The following is a 19,797-nucleotide window of genomic DNA, read 5'->3' as shown; positions in this document are numbered from 1 at the left end:
GGTACACACACTGCATCGCGCACCAACGCACCTACGACGCGAGCCAGGCGCTAACCTATGGTTGGTAGTCGGTACCTATACAATACAGATTGTGATGTTTGTTCTGCATTATTTTGTTTTTTTTTTTATCCATTTTACATTTATACGGTGTGCATGTGCACGATAACATAATGTATAAAAGGGATATAGTCCCCGGCGGCCGACCTTGCAGACCCTAACCGCGGTGATCGAATAATATCGTCGTCGCGTATGCAAGTGCCGCAGCAATACCATAATAGTCATCACGACGTGACACGTGTTGAATATACATTTCTAATTCAGCGGGGTGGTTTTTCGCGCATGTTGTAATCACGCGTATAATATTGTATCGACACAAGTCGCCAATATATATTATCGTAGTGTTGTCGTCTCGGGTTTTATTCATTCGGTGTATGAAACTGTATCTGAATCGACTCCACCGCAATCCTCTGCGGTGGCCGCGTGCGCTATAATTCGCAAGTCGTCACTCCCTCACACCCTCCCCTCACTCTCACACAAATACACTCTCTCCCTCTCTTGAAACCCCTGCTATCCCTGATACCCCTCACTATCTCTCTCTCTCTCTCTCTCTCTCTCTCTCTCTTTTTCGTACGCACCCGCCTTTTCCACCGTATAATATACACACCACTTCCGCCGGGAGCTCGTCGTCGTGCGTAACAAGTTGAGAGGAAACCGTGTACATATCATTACTATTATTATTATTATTGTGAGTACGGCCAACGCAACGGCACTGCGGAGGCGGCAATGGAAACTGCAGCAGATAATAATATATTACAATATATATTATACCATCATGATTAGAATATAATAATAACACGATCGGGATAATATGCGACACGGCGTATAATAATAATATTATAATATATAATATCCTCTACGATATTATTATAGATGCACGCGCGCAGGGGTAGAATATATTATTGTTATTATTATGATATCAAACTTCAGGGCAACAATAATATATAATACGTATAACGTGGAAGGTACCAGGTAATAATATTTGATTCGACGTGACTTTCTGTCAGATGTATACTGTATAGTGACTGAGTGCGCATTGGTAATAATCCAAAATATAGGGGGGAGGGCAAATATCCACGAATAATCCTCAAGGAACAACATATATAAACTATATCAGAGGACAAAATATGTATGAGCAGAAATTTATCCAAGGTAAAAATATGAATGCAAAGATCATATTCATGGCAAAAACATATTATTTGAAAATTGTATTAACATGTAATGCACTAATGCATAGAAAATATAGGAAGGTGTCTTTTATTTTATATTTTTTTTCTGTATAATATGACGTATCAACTTATATAGTAGGTACCTATATATAATGGCTTATACTTATAAAATACAAACAAATTAATTAATGCTTTAAAAAACTTATAGTTTTCATAATCATGCATAATATCGCAGTAGAATTGCAACGTTATATTATAGGCTATCTACCTACTTATATATTATGTTCGCTTTACTCAAATATTAATTCACTTATCTGTTGGAAAACATGAATACATATGGCATTTATCACCACACTTTTTTGTGCTACAAGCAACGATTACATAATCAAGAGTATTCAAGACATTAAACGGACACTGTGACTAAAATAATATTATGAATATATTTTATTCTTTTCCTACCATATTAGGAACTACTGTTGATATTTTTTTCTTCAGACATGATATTATGTAATAATAATAATATACGTACCTGACGTACTGTGGACATTTTTTCTCAAATACACTTCCGTGGATATTTTTTCACCGGATATTTTTACTTTGATTCAGTGTCGTATCCAGGGAGGCTTAAGAGGCTTCGACCCCGCTTCTCTATTGAAAACGTATTACATAATAATATGTATAACGTACAACAGTGCCTATACCATGTATATAAAATATGTTGATGTATTGAGAATACAATATAATTATTATTTAATATTATATGAAAAAGATCGAAAATTCCTAAACACTTCACTGCTTAGATTAGTGCAACTTCAACACGCTTATACAATGTTAAATAAAATGCTCAATGTGCAAACCACGGCAGAAATATTATTATGACGAGGCGCCTACAATTTCCTATATTATATATTATTATATTTTATTGTTTATTTATTGTGTATGTATCACTCGTGTGATGGATTTATAGATTATAATATAATTATGATTCGATTCCTTTTGTCTACCATTTCTGTCATTCTTTTTTTTTATTATTACTATTTTTACTTACTTCTGTAGGGGATTACTCCGCAGACGTTTTCCAAACGTTTCAAAGTCATATCACGTATCTCCTCTGCGAGCCACTTTCTGAGTTGCCGGCGGCCACGTTATATAATAACATAATATAATAATAATACAGTTATATAATAGTAAGTAGGTAAGTACTTGCCAAAATTGTTGGCAGATAAACTCACACATAATCCACACGTCCATACACATTTTCGTCCATATCGTCGCGGCGGATTTGAGCAAAAACTCAATTATTATCAACTCTATAGAGTCATTCAATACGACAAAACGGTAGGTATGCGATCACTATGTCAGGTTCGATTTTTATCATTATTTAAACCGGTTGAATAGCTCATATTATAATTATTATATATTATTAACGTGTCGCGCTTTTGAAATGTCAAAATTAGGTGTAGGTAATTTTGAGCTTTTGTATTCCACATTCTGCTGCAGGATGGTCCAATGGTTCGGTGGTTTTCGTCTTACTCTCCGTCGTATTTGACAGTCAAATTTTAACTGGATGGCATAATATCATGTACCTAACCATTTTCTAGAAACTAAATTGACGGTGGGAGGAGGGTTAGTGTACAAACATCTCTTCCAAAATGAAGTCTGATTATATCGAATACAACAACTCGCTAAATAATTAATTCCCAGTAGAAAACTTAAAATTTCTTATAATATACAGAATACTAGACAAGTATATGTAATTCACCACATATAATACGCCCTTTTATCCTTTAATAATGTATTTATTCAATCCTGATAATTTTGTACACGTAAACACCATATTTACAGGCACCGTTGCCATAAATATACCATTTTAGAAATGCCCTATGGTGACTCATAAACTAATTATTTCATAATATGAGAATCAACTTTTTTCTGTGAATCCTTAAGGAGATACTTTTTTTGAAAATGCTGAAGCATCTAATGTGAAGGTAGTTTCAACAGTAGTTTCTGAATTATAACTTTATATACCTAGGTAGACACCTACTAATAAGGATATTATCAATCCTTCATAATTGTTTTACATCGAATATGAAATATATAAAATGTTTTCCGTGTAATCTAGTACTTATTATTATTCAAGTTCAAATTTAAATTTTTTCCCTTCCAACATCAAAAATTTAAAAAAAACTCATCTCTTTAACAATATGCAGAAAAAAAAGGTAGTTACTATTTGTAAAAAAATAAGTTTAAAACGTCACAGGACACTCATTAAACGGCATAAAATTAATTTAATAAGTAATGACGTATCTATATTACGTACATACATACATTTAAAAATTTAAAATATTAGAATTTGAATAATTTCATTATTCAAACGAATAATAATGAGTGCGAGTGCGCCCGGTGAATCATCTTGTACATTATGTTTTTTAAATTCCAACGGTACCGTTTAAAGTTTTGTATTGCATTGAACAAAAACACGCTGTAATATTAAATACGCGTTTATCCCGTTCGAAATCAATAAGTGCAACCTACGTCCTACGGTCTCATTGCCACAAAAATAATAATAATAATACTTGTTATTGCAGGATGTACCTTATTAGGTATACCAATATATTATTATTATCGTTATAACGGCAAAAAACTGAACCGATACTGTTTTCAAATTACAATCGTATATTATAATAATATTATTATATAAGTTATACTTACTGTATTGTAATAATATAGAGGCAACAGTACTCGGGTGGTCGAAGGTTCGATCGACGTGTGCATGGCATGTGAAACGTAATACGCGGGGGCGTCAATAATTGCTTGTCAAAAATAGCATGATACGGGTACCCATGTGATACGCTGTATTGGTGTATACATAAAAAAAAATATATTAATATTAAGGACTTGATAACTATTAATGTTGTTGGTTATTGCTACCATTGCCTGTTATAACTATGCCATAATTCATTCTCGTTAGGTTAGGTTTATTCATTCTCATCACTCCATATTGTTGTAGAGATACCTACATCATAATATTATGATGGCATTCGATTTTATAAATTTAATTTCGTTTTCGATATTAATAATATTTTGTTATTTTACTTATGTCTTTCTTACGCACAACACGATGACAGTATTAAACAAATGATAAAAATGTAAATAAACGTGTAGCTCTATTGTGGCATCGCGAAGTGAAATAATATGATAATAAATGTACGATCGAGGTGATTATAATAATAATAATAATAATAATATGTTAAAATAAGGATTTAATTGAATAAATATAAATAACACGTTTATATTATATAGGTGTGCCGGTCGGTAGAGGGGTCGAAATGATTGTTTAATTCCTGTTTTGTTTTCGGTGTCTTCGACTTGAGGCATTGCGACATCCCGGCGTAGTCAAGTGCGCGACGACGCGGGAATCGTATAGGTATATACGAATGATGTATCATATAATAATAACAATATTAATAATGTTAACAATATAATAAAGTCTCGTGAATCGACCGACATGGCGTGTCACCTGACGATGTCTCCTCTGGGTCGGAGAGCAAACACCATTAAAACGTAATTAAAAATCCCCTAAGTGCTGCGGTGCCGCTGCTGCACGCCCGTCCGGAAGCCGTCCGAGATATCTGCTGAAAAATCGTCGAGAGGGTGACGAAGTTTGACAGAGTGTTTTATTACGTCGCCGGCAAGACAACCCCCGAACAAACAATTCGACTTCGTCGGCGTATAATAACAGTCGGATGACGTCGCGGAGAGAGCCGTTTCAATTTGCGCGGTGGCTTAAAAACATAAATATTATGCGTAGTAGTTCGACCTCGACGATCGTTGTAGTCATCGTCGTGTCTGAATAACCATCCCTCGTGTTTGTCGTAATAAACTTTTCGTCGCTGAAATACAATGTTAATACCATATTATTATATTTAAACAAATAACGCTTTGTCGTATATATTCGGAATCGACGATGATGATGATGTCGTTGTTTTTCGTGTTGTTATTATTAAATCAACGGTTTGCCGGTCACGACGTCCTGTGGACCGTATAGCGAAAAACACGAATGTCAGCCAAAGACAATTTAGGAACTTTACCTAAGTATCTACCTATTATAACATTATATTGTGATACTGATGTTCCACGGTGAAGTCGATATTGATATGCGTACGTGTTGTGATGATTTATGACGTCCGATCGGAACCAATAATAAAACTAATCAATTTAGTCAATGAATGTTGTTCTTACTGGTTCCGAGTTTCTTGGAAAGATTTTTTTTCCAAAGTAAAATTATTATACTTTTAATTAAGAATAAAGCTACTTTTTTCGACAATTAAGGTTCTTAAAAAAGTCGAAACACTTAAAAAAATATGAGGGTCGGAGGTACTTAAAATATCTCGTCGGCTGTTTCACCATTAGCAGCGTCGTTTCGTGCATTATTCGGTATTAAATTCATGCGTAGGTAAAATGGTGTTGATAATAATTTTGTAATAATTTTTTTTAAGGCTTGATAGTTTCTATAATTTATGTTAATAATGTTTGAAGACTTCATTTTTTTTTTATCGTTGTTTCAAAACTGATCGTTCCGTTGTTTCTTATAAAGGATTTAATCTTTTTTTTTTTTACGCTATCGATTAATATTCTCTGCCGTTTAAATTTAAAATAATATTGAACGAAGCCAACAAGTGCTATACGCGTTATAACGATAGTATTATAGTTTTAGCGTTATATAGCATCACGTGTAAACTGAATGTTATTTAGTAAGTACCTACTTTTTGCATTGTATTGTATATTTTATCTATAACCTATCAAAAATTACGTACAATTTATCAGTCCGCGTAGGATATTTAAAAAAAAACGAACATTTTTTATTTGACCGGAAAGGGAATATTATATAGGTTTGATACACATTATGTATAATATATATACGTACCACAGTTTGGCGGAAAAGGGTAACGCCTCGATATGGTTGTCTAGGGACTGCAAGACGGTGTCGTAATCGGAAGACGAACCGAGTTACATCTCGCTAGGGTGCGGTCACGCGAATTCGGCAATGACATTTAAAGAGATTTAAAGGACCCCCGTATTGCACGAATCAGTCGGGGTGGACACACCGCAACGGTTCGCCGTACAATTTCAAACCCGAGTCGTCCATAGAATTTTTTTTTTTTTCATTCAACTCGTACTCCATTATATTACGTGTGTTCATGATTAATGTATATTTTTCCCTTACCTCGGTCCTCTACCCCGCCATTCTAGTTCTACATGACTACATGACGTACAACTAGCCTAATATAATTCCTGTCGAATAAAACCGTTTTTATTCTGTTTCTCGATATTCTTTGCACTATATGTATAGGGTTTCGTCTTGCACATTACGCATAAGCTCTTTATTTTGTTCCATTTAATATACCGTCGTCCAAATCGAACTATGTAGTTGTTTTTTTCTCAATCCCGTTCCTTCAGACCTTCAGCCTATATCTGCAGCTGTTCGTGTTTCACGCATAATCCAGTATCTTAATTTTATTTGAATTTAGTATATTATTTTTTGTATTTTACTACCTATAGGTACATACGATATTCAATGATTCATTCTTAAATTCTACTTTTCTTCATTTATTGGTTATACTTCTTAATACGCTTTTTAATTAATTTAAAAACTTATTTTGCATATTGATGAAAACAAAACAGTGAGTTACCTATTTTGTATTCTTATTTCTTACCAAACAAATAGGTGAACAATTATATTAACTGGAAAATGAATCGGTGTGGTTCAGATCGTCAGAAGTTTGATACTAAAAAAAAAATGATTTCAATAATAATTCGTACACACCGCTATCCCAGAACCAATGAGTTAAATTAATTTTCGTCCAGTGCCTTTAATTACAATATTTCATTAACGTCAAATAGCATTATGCATCACTCATTTTTTTCTCTATACCAGCTACCTACCACGAAACATATCTATTTAGTTTTGTTCCGTAACAATATTAGTTGTATACATACATAATATACACATTATGGATTGTGAACCAATAGTATTGTTTATTAATACTTAATCAATTAACATATTTTGACGTGTCGAATTTTTTGTTTTTCATCATCATTAATCTCTTTTCAACGTAGATATAGTCAACAGAAGGAAAATCAATAACGTTTGAAATCATTATTGTTGGTGATGATTTACTACTATAACGGAAACAGCAAACAACAATTATTTATTTATTTATTAATTGCTATTCAAATTGTAATAAATTCAGCCTCTCAACAACAACGTGTGATGATACTAGGAATTTAACAAAGCTTTTCACACTAAATGGGGTGAAATAATAATTATACTTTTTCTTTTGTCGATTCATTGTTAGTTAAATAATTTGGTGCTAATAAAATGTAATTATAATACACATCAAATTACTATTTATAAATTTATGGAAAATTATTTTTGTAATATTAATATTAATATTTTTTAATATTAATATGATTCGTATTATTATCCAATGCGTGGACTGGTGTGATATTTTGTTCGCGACTCACCTAAAATTCTATCCAAAGTTTGTATTGTGTTTCAAAAAAAAAAAATAATCAAATTATAAATCAGAGTTTTTTATTGACTTGGTATTTAGCAGGAGGAGTTAATTCTTTCAATAATTTATGGACTGGTTAAAATAAATAACATTTATTGACCCTGTGCAAAAAAATTTATATTTTCTTTATACAATATAACTCAATATATACAATCGATAAAATATGCAAATATACGAGTAGGTACGTTTGTAATAATACATTTTCATAATCGAGAAAATGTGGGACATCGAAAATATATTTTTAAACGAAAGTGATTTAGTTGAGTACACGGTAAATGATTTGATGTTCAAATTACATAATCGATATCTGAAAATATATTTTAAAATTTAAAATTACAAACTTATTCTTTGCTATAATTTGATTTGTTAAGTAAACCAAATACTACTTAATACAGGAAAAACTTAAAGTGGAACTGGGATATTACTATTTGTAACTGTTATATAAACATTTGTTATATAATCACTATAGTTATATTTAGCATATGAGGGTATAAAATGACAACTTATAATTACACTAGATTATTTAAAGTTTTAATACAAAAGCGGGTAAGTGGAAGTCGCTCTGCTGTAACCTATTACAAGTGGGTCACTGTAATGGATGGTGTTAAATTTGAATTCAATGACATAAAATCATTGTATACGAAAAACGGTTCTGAGTGAAGACAGTCTGTCAGCCTATTATATTACTAAGTGTATTTGATGGTATAGTTTTGTAATTAAAGTAATTTATTTTACCATTTGGCATTAGTCCAACAGTAAGTTAAATTAATTTTTGACAAAAAAAAATACATTTTAAAATGTCGTTGTTTGTATAAAATATAATAATATACTCTAAAAGTTACATATACTCACGGATAATATTTTAAATTACAAAAAAAATAAAGATATAAACCAAGTCGAAATCAGTGGGTGGCTTCTTTCCCCAAATTATGTAAATCATGTTTTATTTGTTTCCCTCTTATCGCACATATACTCATTATGTCTTAGATATATATTTCTTCTAAAAAAAAAAAAATTACAACAAAATAACTAAAATCGTTATGTTTTATGGTTTTAATATGTAATTTCGGACAAAGTTGGATTTAAAATGTCTGTAAAAATAACTGTGTTTATATATTTTTAGATTTTTTGGGTACAGTACGTATGAACTATTTATGAGAATCTATGTTTCAAATTTTCGATTCTTAGCTATAAAAATGTAAATGATAATTTTCGAGATTTTGATCAGTTTTATCGAAATTTGAACTTTAAATACTTATAAAAAAAAAAATCGTGCCTATGGTTCTAATATTTATCAACTGCTATTATAAAACCTTATACCTATCGTATTACATTTTAAAGTTGTTTGACCCAATGAATACAAATGTATTGACATTTATAGAATAAATAATTAAAAAAATGGAAAATTTCAAATGTCTATAAATAACTCAAAACAAGTCCAAATATTTTGAACATTTAATCATGTATAGAACTATAGACAATTATAAAAAAACACACATCATTGTAAAATCAATACATTATTATCGCTCTGCTCAGATTCTAAAACAATAAAAATTACTCTTAGAACGTAATTTTAAACTTTTATTCCACTCAATTATTATATTTTGATGTACCTACCTAGTACCTACCTACATACATTTTTTTTTTTAATAACATGTTTATCATAACTGGGTAAGTGAATTGAAACTTACTATTTTTTTAATTTCTGTTTTCATTATTGCAACACTAGTGTAAAAAATAATTGTATTTTTATTCCCTATTAAAATATAAAATCATCTTTGCCTATGTTTAAATTGCAGATTCAGTAGGTATGGTTATGAAAATACAATTGTAATATATGACATAATTGAGGAAGTTATTCATTTGTCACACCTCCGGATGATGTTTCACTTCCACACAGATCTACAATAGTAAATGATTCTAATTATTCCAGACTCCAGTTACGTTTAGTAATCAATATTATAAGCTTGCAAGGACGTTCGTTAGATAATATACAAAGTTGAACCCACGATTTTACTATGCAAAAATTAATTCATGTCTGTTTTAGATAGGTACTGTGCGTGATATTTCACATTTTCACGTTAACGCCGTCTTTATACTGCAGATCAATTTATTACTTACTATGATTTTTTGTAGAATTTATTAATTTAAATTGTTAGCACACGCAAAATAACGCGCGGTTAAGTGATCGAATAATATGGCATAGTACGATAGTAAAAATTCTGGTAATTTGACATGCTTAGTAGATGGATGTGTAATGTGTATATTATAGTCAGCAAATGTGCGAAAAAAAACAATAGGAAATTATTTGACTTACATAGTTACATATTTATAACCAAAAAAAAAAATTATAATAATATTGCCTTTTCGATTTGAGTTTCTATTTCACCGAGGGTACTACAAGGTATTATGTTCGTGGTTTCGCAGGTTTTCGCGATTAATGATCATGGCGCTCATCAATATCGTTGGGTGGTATTTTTTTTTTAATATTTAATATGGTGGTATCATTTTTTAATAGAATGTTTTTTATTTTGTTCCAAAACACATATTTTGTGCAATAAATTAAACAATATGTATTTTAGTATAATATGAGTAACTATTATGATAACTACAATATAATGCATTATGTGATAAGACATTTTAACGGTTTAGTTATATTTTTATAATACAATTTGTTATACTATATTATTAATCTCCGAGATATCGTATAAATATTTAACTAAGTAAGTAACGTTTATTGGATGTAATGAAGACACAAAAGTCATGTTAAAATATTTAATTTCCGGCAGCCAGCGAGTATTCGTATTTTTTTTTAAAAGCATCATCGTTGCACATAAATATCTAAACGATTTTTTACGATGCACAAACCAGAAAATATTTCGAGATTTTTTTCGGATGATGATTGTGTTAGTTACATAATATTTAAAACTAAAGTCAGCTGTTCAAATAATTAAACGTCTATATCATAATATATTAAACAGGGTTTATGACGCACACAAAAAACGAAAGAATAAATGATAAAAAATAATTACGAATTATAAAGCACGAAGAATTATTTATCTTGTAAACGTCCGGTAATATAATATAAGAAATATAGGTACCTATTTACACAATATAATAAACATATCGCAGTAATATACGTACGTGCATATAATAATATTATTATAGTCGTACAATATTATAAGCGGTGCCGACTACTTAACCCGTATCAACACACATGGCGTGTATAGAACACCTCTCTATCCGGTCCCCGGCCGGAAGTCGGAAACGTTGTTCGGCGGCAAAAAACAAAAACGACCGACTGGAAAAGTATTTAAAAAACAATAACAACACGGTCGAGCGGACCGCCGCCGTGAAAATATCGTCGGAAATGTTTTTCGTACCTATATATTGTACTAATTAAACAATATATTATGTACACTTTTCCGCGACGAGTATTGTGTTGCCGCAGCCCACACAATATTATTATGTACCTACCCGAAACACGCGAAACCCATCAGCAGCCGAAAACTTTGGCGTGTGCTTTCATTTGTTGTTCGTCAGTATAATGTTTTTCTTTTTCTTTTTTTTTTCCATGTGATATCAAGATGTTGACATAAACGGTCGCACACGCTTGGAGGTCGGGTCAGTCCCTCGGGACCGCGGAGACGACGACGACGACGACGACGACTGCGATGGATACGGCCGGAGCAGGAGGAGTTGGAGGAGTAGGGACAGGAGGAGGAGGCGTCCTTGGTGGCGGAAAACAGCCGTCCAGGACGTGGCGCAGACTGAGCTTGAAACAATACAAGAGAGCTCCGACACAGGACACGGCGGAGGTGAGTGTTTTTCTTGGTTTCGTATTGTTTATTTGTTTGCCTTTTTTTTTCCACCATACCCTCACTCACCCCCCCCCCCCCCCCTACGGACCCGATCCCCGTTGCAATTTGTTTTTCCTCAACGTGCGGGCGCTGTGCAACGCACATATACCCCGCCACGGCCGCCGAGTAATTTCATTATTTCGGCGGAAGTACCTACTGCGCGGTATATACCTATACGTGTACACGTAATATATATTGGGTGTACATCGCGGTTAATTCGACGACCTAAAAACACTACCCGCACACACGACGATCGTCGTCGGTAAAAACGAATTGCCTGTCAGTGGTTTTATCCTGAGCGGAGACTTACATGTAATACGGGACGGTGAACCTAGCCTGGTAAGGTCGCTGTGTACCGTGTACGCCCCCGCACGTCTCACGCTGGGAACTTCGAACGTGTGTGTTTGTGTTATTATTTGTGCGATGTACTGTTGTCAGCAGGCGTACTTACATGCCTGCAATGTTCGGAAGTACAACCGTTGGACGTACGACGAATTATGGATTTAGGGGACATTCAATCCCGTCTTTATTTTTTTCCGAAATACACATAAACAACCGGCTAACCTATCGCTTATGCCAGCTGTACGTAACGACTATCCTAGTCTATAAAACTTTTGAAAAAATTTTGAATTTGTCGTGAACTTTACTTTCGAAAAACTCTTTTCCACATTTTTAAAATCGAACTCCTAGACCGTTTAGAATTTTAAAATGTTGGTAATATTAAAACGAATTACCTGTCAGTGGTTATATCCTGAGCGAAGACTTACATGTAATACGGGACGGTGAACCTATAGCCTGGTAAGGTCACTGTGTACCGTGTATGCCCCCGCATGTCTCACGCTGGGCACTTCCAACGTGTGTGTTTGTGTTATTATTTGTGCGATGTACTGTTGTCAGCAGGCGTACTTACATGCCTGCAATGTTCGGAAGTACAACCGTTGGACGTATGACGAATTATGTATTTAGGGGACATGCGACCCCGTCTGTATTTTTTTCCGAATTATACATAAATAACCGGCTAACCTATCACTTATGCCAACTGTACGTTACGACTATCTTTGTTTATAAAACTTTTGAAAACATTTTGAATTTGTCGAGAACTTTACTATCGAAAAACACTTTTCCACATTTTTAAAATCGAACTCCTAGACCGTTTATAATTTTTTTTTAAATAATAATATAAATTAAAACGAAAAAAATACATTTAAAATCGTAATAAAGCTGTAGATTTAACGATGAATTCAAATATTATGTTTTCAGAAATGTTATCGGATAAATAAGGTTAGGAGCGTAGATTGCAATTGGGAAAAGATTGATAATATTGAGAGAAAAAAAAAATTAATATTTGTTTAGTGCGTTGTTGACAAGTGCTTGGAGGTGCGGGAACGCACAGTTATTTCTTTTGAACACAGTCAGTCAGTCACGCACACTTACTATGCATAAATTTACACAATAGAAATTCGCTAATATTTATCTCTTTAAAAACGGTCGGCTTCGAAAAATAATATTCGCGTGAGTACTCGATAAGGCATGTTTTACCCACGAGTTGTACCCACAGGTATACCTAGCATAATTTTATAATGTTCCAATGACCATATTTATATATAAAAAAAAGTCAAAAGACTTTGTCTCAACTCCAAAAAAGCTGCAAAATACGTAGTGATTTTTATATTTTTAATGCTATTTTGGAGATAAAGTTCGCTCGTAATATGTACCCTCGTTGTGATGATGGCTGGTGGTTCATTACACTGATAAATACGCCTATAACAGATATAATATGTCCTGTGCTTATCCAACTGTTCGTCGTCTTCCATGCTCGTCAAGACCATACCTATGGTCACCATAGCGACATCGTCCAATACGCGTATCAATCATACTGTGACGGCTATTGGTGGACCGTGGCACACGTCACGTGCTCAAACTGACGTGCGTGTGCGGTATATAATAATACAATATGGAGTAGGTGAACCGACCGGTGAACTAAATACTGCGAACGCAGTCCTAACGACCACGTGCAGTGACCACAACCGCGGTCGTGCGCTCCGCTAACGGGGTACGCGCCGTAATACCACGTGGGGTTCGTACATTGCCGCGTGATACCGTGCCGGGTTGATCGGCGTTGACGGAATTAGCTATCGGTGCATAATAATATCGTTATAATAATAATTATTATTATTATTCCCCTCGGCGTATTCCGCGGCCGTAAAATGTACCTACCGACTCGAAATAATTACAAAATATATATAATGCACCTACACCGAATCCCTGCGAAAACCACTGTGTATATTATACATAATAATAGCTGCGTGCGACCTAGGTTGGTAATATAGTACACATTAGTATATAGGTACGTGTGTGCGGGGTGGTGAGTCACATGCGTTCAAACGTGGTCTGTGCTAATTCTGGAGTGTTCGAATGTCGATTGTTGCGCATGCGTGAAATCGTTCTAAATCATATAATTACTATAGATTTTCGGGTCAAATGGTGAGGGTGACTTCTCTAATATAGGTCGGTGGCCTTTCTTCAGTCTAATTGCCTCCGAAGGGTTTTGGTGGTACACTGCTTGTACCTACGTGTACAACCGATTATTTTATCGATTTCCGTAATGTTCAAATATATTATGTTAAGACGTACAATATTTCCCAGACGGATTAATTTATCGAATACAATAATCTTGTCGATCGCTGATTATCATCTAAAGATTAGTTGATCATCGTATTCAATATCACCAGTTTAACATACTCAATTTTGTTTGCGCAAACAAAATTTCAATATTCAAAAGTATTGTCAAATAAATTTAAACCTCGGAAATAATAAGGTACAACTTAACAAACTTAAATGTTCGACAGTAAGGCATAATAATATTTTATCTAAATTTTTTTTTTGTTGATTTTTTTAAATTTTTGATCCGACATATGTTTTGAAATGGACTGTTTACTAAAATATGTATAGTTATTTATTGACCTTAATTGACTTATTAGGTAACTACTCAATTAATTAAATTTATTAATATTTCTAGGTAAGGCCTATATGGCTATATTATCTTCTATATATTTTACTGTCATGTTCTTAATCGTTCAACATTTAAAAATAATAATGTTTCTAATTTAAACTAGAAATCGATTAATTATAGCTATCAGAGGCAATTCCGGTACAAGATAGCCACTACCTAAAATAGGGGGCAATCCAAGTGAATGATATTGTTAAAAATCAAGAGGCAATTTTCGAGTAACTTTTTTAAAAAAAATTCACGGGAAGCAATTCGTGTGCACTTGCGGTTAGATTTGTGTGAATTTTAAGTGTTTTTAAAAACGATTCAGCCAAAAACGTTAATACGTTCTCAATCGATCGATAGTCGAACAAAACGTGTTTGAAAGTGTTGTGTCATTTGCTTGATTATAATGTTATGTTTTCAACAGTCATGTATTCGAATCATAAAGTAATAATGGAAGTAAGCAGAGCTCAAATAATCTAAGAAAGATGCGCAACTTTATGGGTATGGGTTACTTTTCAAAAGTGGGTATGTTACTGAAATATCGTAAAATTAGTTTATTAATTTAAGCAACATTAAAAACGTTAAGTAATAACTTAAAAGTAAATAGAAACAATACATAAACAAAAATCTTAAGTCGATATGGAGAAAAACATTAAATTACCTAATTTATAATACATTTTTTTTTTATAATAGTAAATGCTCTATTATGTAATAAGTAATAACTAAACATTTTGTTACAAACGCATCATAGTATTCCTTTTCATTAAAAACTAACTAATGGTTTAGGCATATAACACATTTTCAATAATTTATTTATTTATTTATTTTTATTTTTATTTTTATTTAAAACCATTGTGTTAAACCTAAAAATAATTAATCAATTAGATTTAACAACAATTTTAGATACCTAATGAATCACATTAATATTAAAAAGCTTAAGTTATTACACGATAGATAGTTATACTAGTTTTTTATTAGATTAGTTCAATAATCAGCTTTTAAACCTGTATCAATGCACCCATCTTTGTTATCTAGTTATAAAATCATTTATTATTCGAACACATTTCTTGTACTTTATTGCATATTAAAATATTTTCTATGCACTTTTAAATTAATAAACGTTTGATTCTATAATAATAAAAAATCGTAGACAACCTGGTTTTATATTAAAATTTAATTTGCATACTTCACCTGAATGTTTTCCATCAAAACTGTTAACTTTACTTTAAAAAAAATATTTACTATCTATATATTACATCGCTTATATAATATAATGTATATTATTTATCATATTTTTATATCTTGTAAACGCTACCTTTATTGGTTATAACCTACTAATTAGTAATAAAGAATAAAGGTAGCTGTAAAAGTAATAAATTATTATTTCTAAAAAACCATAAATACCTAGGTAATGAAAATATTTCTGGAACAAATTATAGTAAATTATTATTTAAAACTTTATCGACATTATAAGGATTATAATGTATTTATAAATTAAAATTAGTTCAAGCTTGGCGTAATATATGCATATTGATCAATAGGTTTGGCTATATGAAATTGGACATTGAAATCATTTTTAAAACTTTAAAAATTACTTTTGTGTCATTCGCTTATTTAGTTATTTTTATAAAAAGAGGTTTGGCTATTGGCGGTATTCAACTCTGTTATTTTCTGCTGCCGAAACAAATTTATGTAAAAACACTAAGTCCCAATGTCTGAATGATGAAAGACACATGAAGGATTATTTATTACACTAACATAATAAGCCATAATCAATATTCTGATTTCAGTAAAGGATAAAAAAACGTTAGCTCTTGTTAAATGCAACAACAACAAAATAAACCGTTGTCTTTGTATTGCAATTTATTTCACATGTAATAAACGGTTGAAAAGTTCGTTGTAGGTATAATTTAAACTTTTATTAAGAACAAAAATGGTAATTTGTGAAATTTTGTGCAGTCATAATTATATTATATAATAATAGTGAATTTAATGTTTGAATCAAAATGACGACTTGTCGCCATAACGCAGTGACAAGCCGTGCCATTTGAAAAAATCGCTCACATTTCTAGTGTTAATGATAAAATAATATTATTCAGCATTCAGGTTGTTAGTTAGAATCGTCAGCAGTTTTCAGTTATTTTACTTTATTATGGTAGACAAATCAAGAAGATGACCGTGTTTTGGAACCACTGACCGGACAGCTTTTTCAGATAATTTTCGTTAAAAATCATATTACGATTTTAATTAAATTTTTTTTTTTGATAATTTTTCAAATCAATTTAAAACCATATTAAAAATTATACATTGATTTCATTGTTATAAATGACTATAAATACGACAGCGAAACCCTACAAAGTTTTATTCTTGTGATACAATATGGAATTCTAAACTAATCATTTTTATATAACTAAGTAATTGAGCAACACTAATCAAACAATTACAATCCACGTGAATGTAAAAAAATTTAAGCAAAATATGTACAGCTGCTTGTAACATTTTGAGTAATTTCACATGTACATAAGTTATAAAACAAAACTATTTTTTAACAAATTATGTGATAGGTGCTTTTATATTTTATATTATTTTTTACTTAATGACTAATGTACACTACAAGTTTAATATTTAAAAGTAAAATAAGTTACAATATAATATATATAGTTTAAATCATGTTATCTTCACTGTAATGTTTGGGTAAAACATCATAATATGATACCTACCTATATGAAAAGCTATCAATTTCACTCTTAAATGTCTTCATGAATTTGTTTCTGTCTCTTACCAAATTTGTACGGACCATTAAAGTTTCAGAAAAAAATAATGAATATTTATTAGCAATATTTTCACATGTTGATCATTTTTTCATGTTTACTTTTGATCTCTCTTAATGGTATGATTAATTTATGGAGATGCATTTCGCAAAAACGAGGGATCTATTTGGCTAAAACACATTACTCTTTATTAGATGTGTACATATAATATAATGGTAACAAAGTTACATCGGTTGGATCATTAAATATTTAGAGGGTGTGGAGTTTTCGTAACGAAAAACTGGACGAATGTAATATAATACTGTTGTTTAAACTTTAATCAAACTTTATACTTTTGTATTTATTATTATAAATAAGTCGGTTGTGTTATTATTTATTAAATATGTTTGGAAGTATAATTAAATAAGCTTAGAGAGAAGCTAGCGTTTAAACCGTACATTAAAATTCAAGATAACATAAATTATTAAGCTAATAGCTTACGTAACCATAACGATTTGTCCTTGAAGCGATCAATTCCAAAATCGTCGTACACCTTGGGTTGGACTTATAACTATAGACACTCAAATACTCAATGGATGATTTCACCCTTTTTTGGTACGGTTTGTGCAGAAGCCATTTTTTTTCAGTATGTTAGAGTAAAACATACAATATATAGGTATGACTTGTAATATATTATTTTTTATTTTATATTTTAATATAACAATATTATGATAACACGGCGTTATGTATAGGCAATTTAGCTACATCATCTCTTTCGTAGATACTCATCACAGTATTGTGAAGATTATTATTGAATCCATTATTGTTTTAGACTCTGAGCGGAGCGATGAATGTATTAATTTTACAATGATGTGTGTGTTTTTTGTTTTATTTATTTAGATTTTTTTTTTGTGTCTGTCATCACCTTTTACTTTTTAGGACAGTAAAAATGCTTGGATTTTCTTCAACGGCATCTTTTCTGATAGAAAAGTGAATTTAGTTAGTACTTTGGGGGGACAATAATTCCCAGTAGTTTTCAGAAGCACAGAGAAAAAAAATTAAGGATAAACAGACATTTTTATGCAAAATCGGGTTTCGACAAAATCTATTCGGTGTAATTTTAAAACAAATGATCATGACATTTTCAATAAATGTTTATATACCATAACACCATATCATTTTTGAGCAGAATCGTTATTCGTATACAATGATATTATATCATTTAATTTTAATTTATTACCATCCATTACAGTGACCCACTTGTAATCTATTGTATAGCAGAGTGACACCCACTTACTTCTTACTTTACTTACTTCTCACTACTACTTACTTACTTTCTTTGGTTACATAGTATACATATGGTACTGTGATATGTCCGCAATTGGTGAATGCTGTCAGTCACCGATTAATGTCGTCGTACACCAAAGTCGTTGGTAAATGTTGGCATATTGATTAGATTCGTACTGTTTGTAAACATTCACTTACCGGCTTTTTTAAATTGTTTATCAATAATACAAAAAAGTGAAAATATTCATACAGTTGTAAATGATAGTATCAAAAACACCAAAACCACTTGAAGTTATTAAAAAAAATCTTTTGAAACCCACTATAATAATATAATAAATAATACATTGTGTAATGAAAATAATTATATTGTGCAAATTAACATTTCATAATGTATGTTATTGTTAAACCACATCGTTCTATTCTTAAAATTACTATGAATATCTCAGATAATTAATATAAAAGTATAACCTAACCCTATTTAAAAAAAAACAAAAGGTACTTTTATGGAAAGTTTCCCCGTAAATATAATCTTTAGGCATAAACTGACCTTAATTTCACCACCACTCAGACATCCGCGGTAAAGTTTTCCGACAGTACTATTCGGCCCACTAATTAATTAGTTTTGAGATACATCTTCGAGTGGTGGTGTGTCTCGATGTTTCCCTTTTAATAATTTATTATAATTTAATGAAATAAACTGTAGCGTAATATCTTATACGGCGATGGTTCGTAATACAATTTATTTACATAATTCACATTTTCAACGAAATTGTAATTTTTGTAGTGACGTTCAATTCGAGAGTGAAACGAGGGGAGAAACCGAAAAGACAATTATATTAATATCGAGTAAAAAGATATTATTGCGAAAAAATCTATATCTCTCGGTCCTCTTAGTCCTATTTTTATACAACCACATTTCGTGTACCAGTATATATTTTTCGCCTCTTATCATTGTTAGTGTCTTAATCATATGTCTTTGCATATTTTCCGTGTCTTTGTAATCATCATGAATGACGATTCAGACGAGTGAAATGTTGGCGACCGTTATCACGTTATTTGCACCGAGTCATACCGCGATTGTGGTTGCGGTGGCGCTAGCGT

At 31.7% G+C, this 19,797-nt stretch overlaps 1 protein-coding gene across 6 annotated transcripts in view; it reads left to right on the top strand.

The window, feature by feature from the left end:
• Positions 1 to 19,797, top strand: part of LOC132950004 (adenylate cyclase type 5) — a 197,181-nt gene that overhangs the window by 87,577 nt on the left and 89,807 nt on the right. For all 6 annotated transcript variants that reach the window (XM_061021174.1, XM_061021178.1, XM_061021172.1 and 3 more), the window contains one exon: positions 11,392 to 11,622. In XM_061021174.1, the coding sequence (XP_060877157.1) occupies positions 11,479 to 11,622 (144 nt within the window). In that variant the 5' untranslated portion in view covers positions 11,392 to 11,478. The remainder of the gene's footprint in view (positions 1 to 11,391; positions 11,623 to 19,797) is intronic.

The sequence above is a fragment of the Metopolophium dirhodum genome, chromosome 8, assembly GCF_019925205.1.
Source record: "Metopolophium dirhodum isolate CAU chromosome 8, ASM1992520v1, whole genome shotgun sequence".
Classification (NCBI taxonomy): Eukaryota; Metazoa; Arthropoda; class Insecta; order Hemiptera; family Aphididae; genus Metopolophium; species Metopolophium dirhodum.
This window is presented reverse-complemented; position numbering and strand designations above follow the sequence as displayed.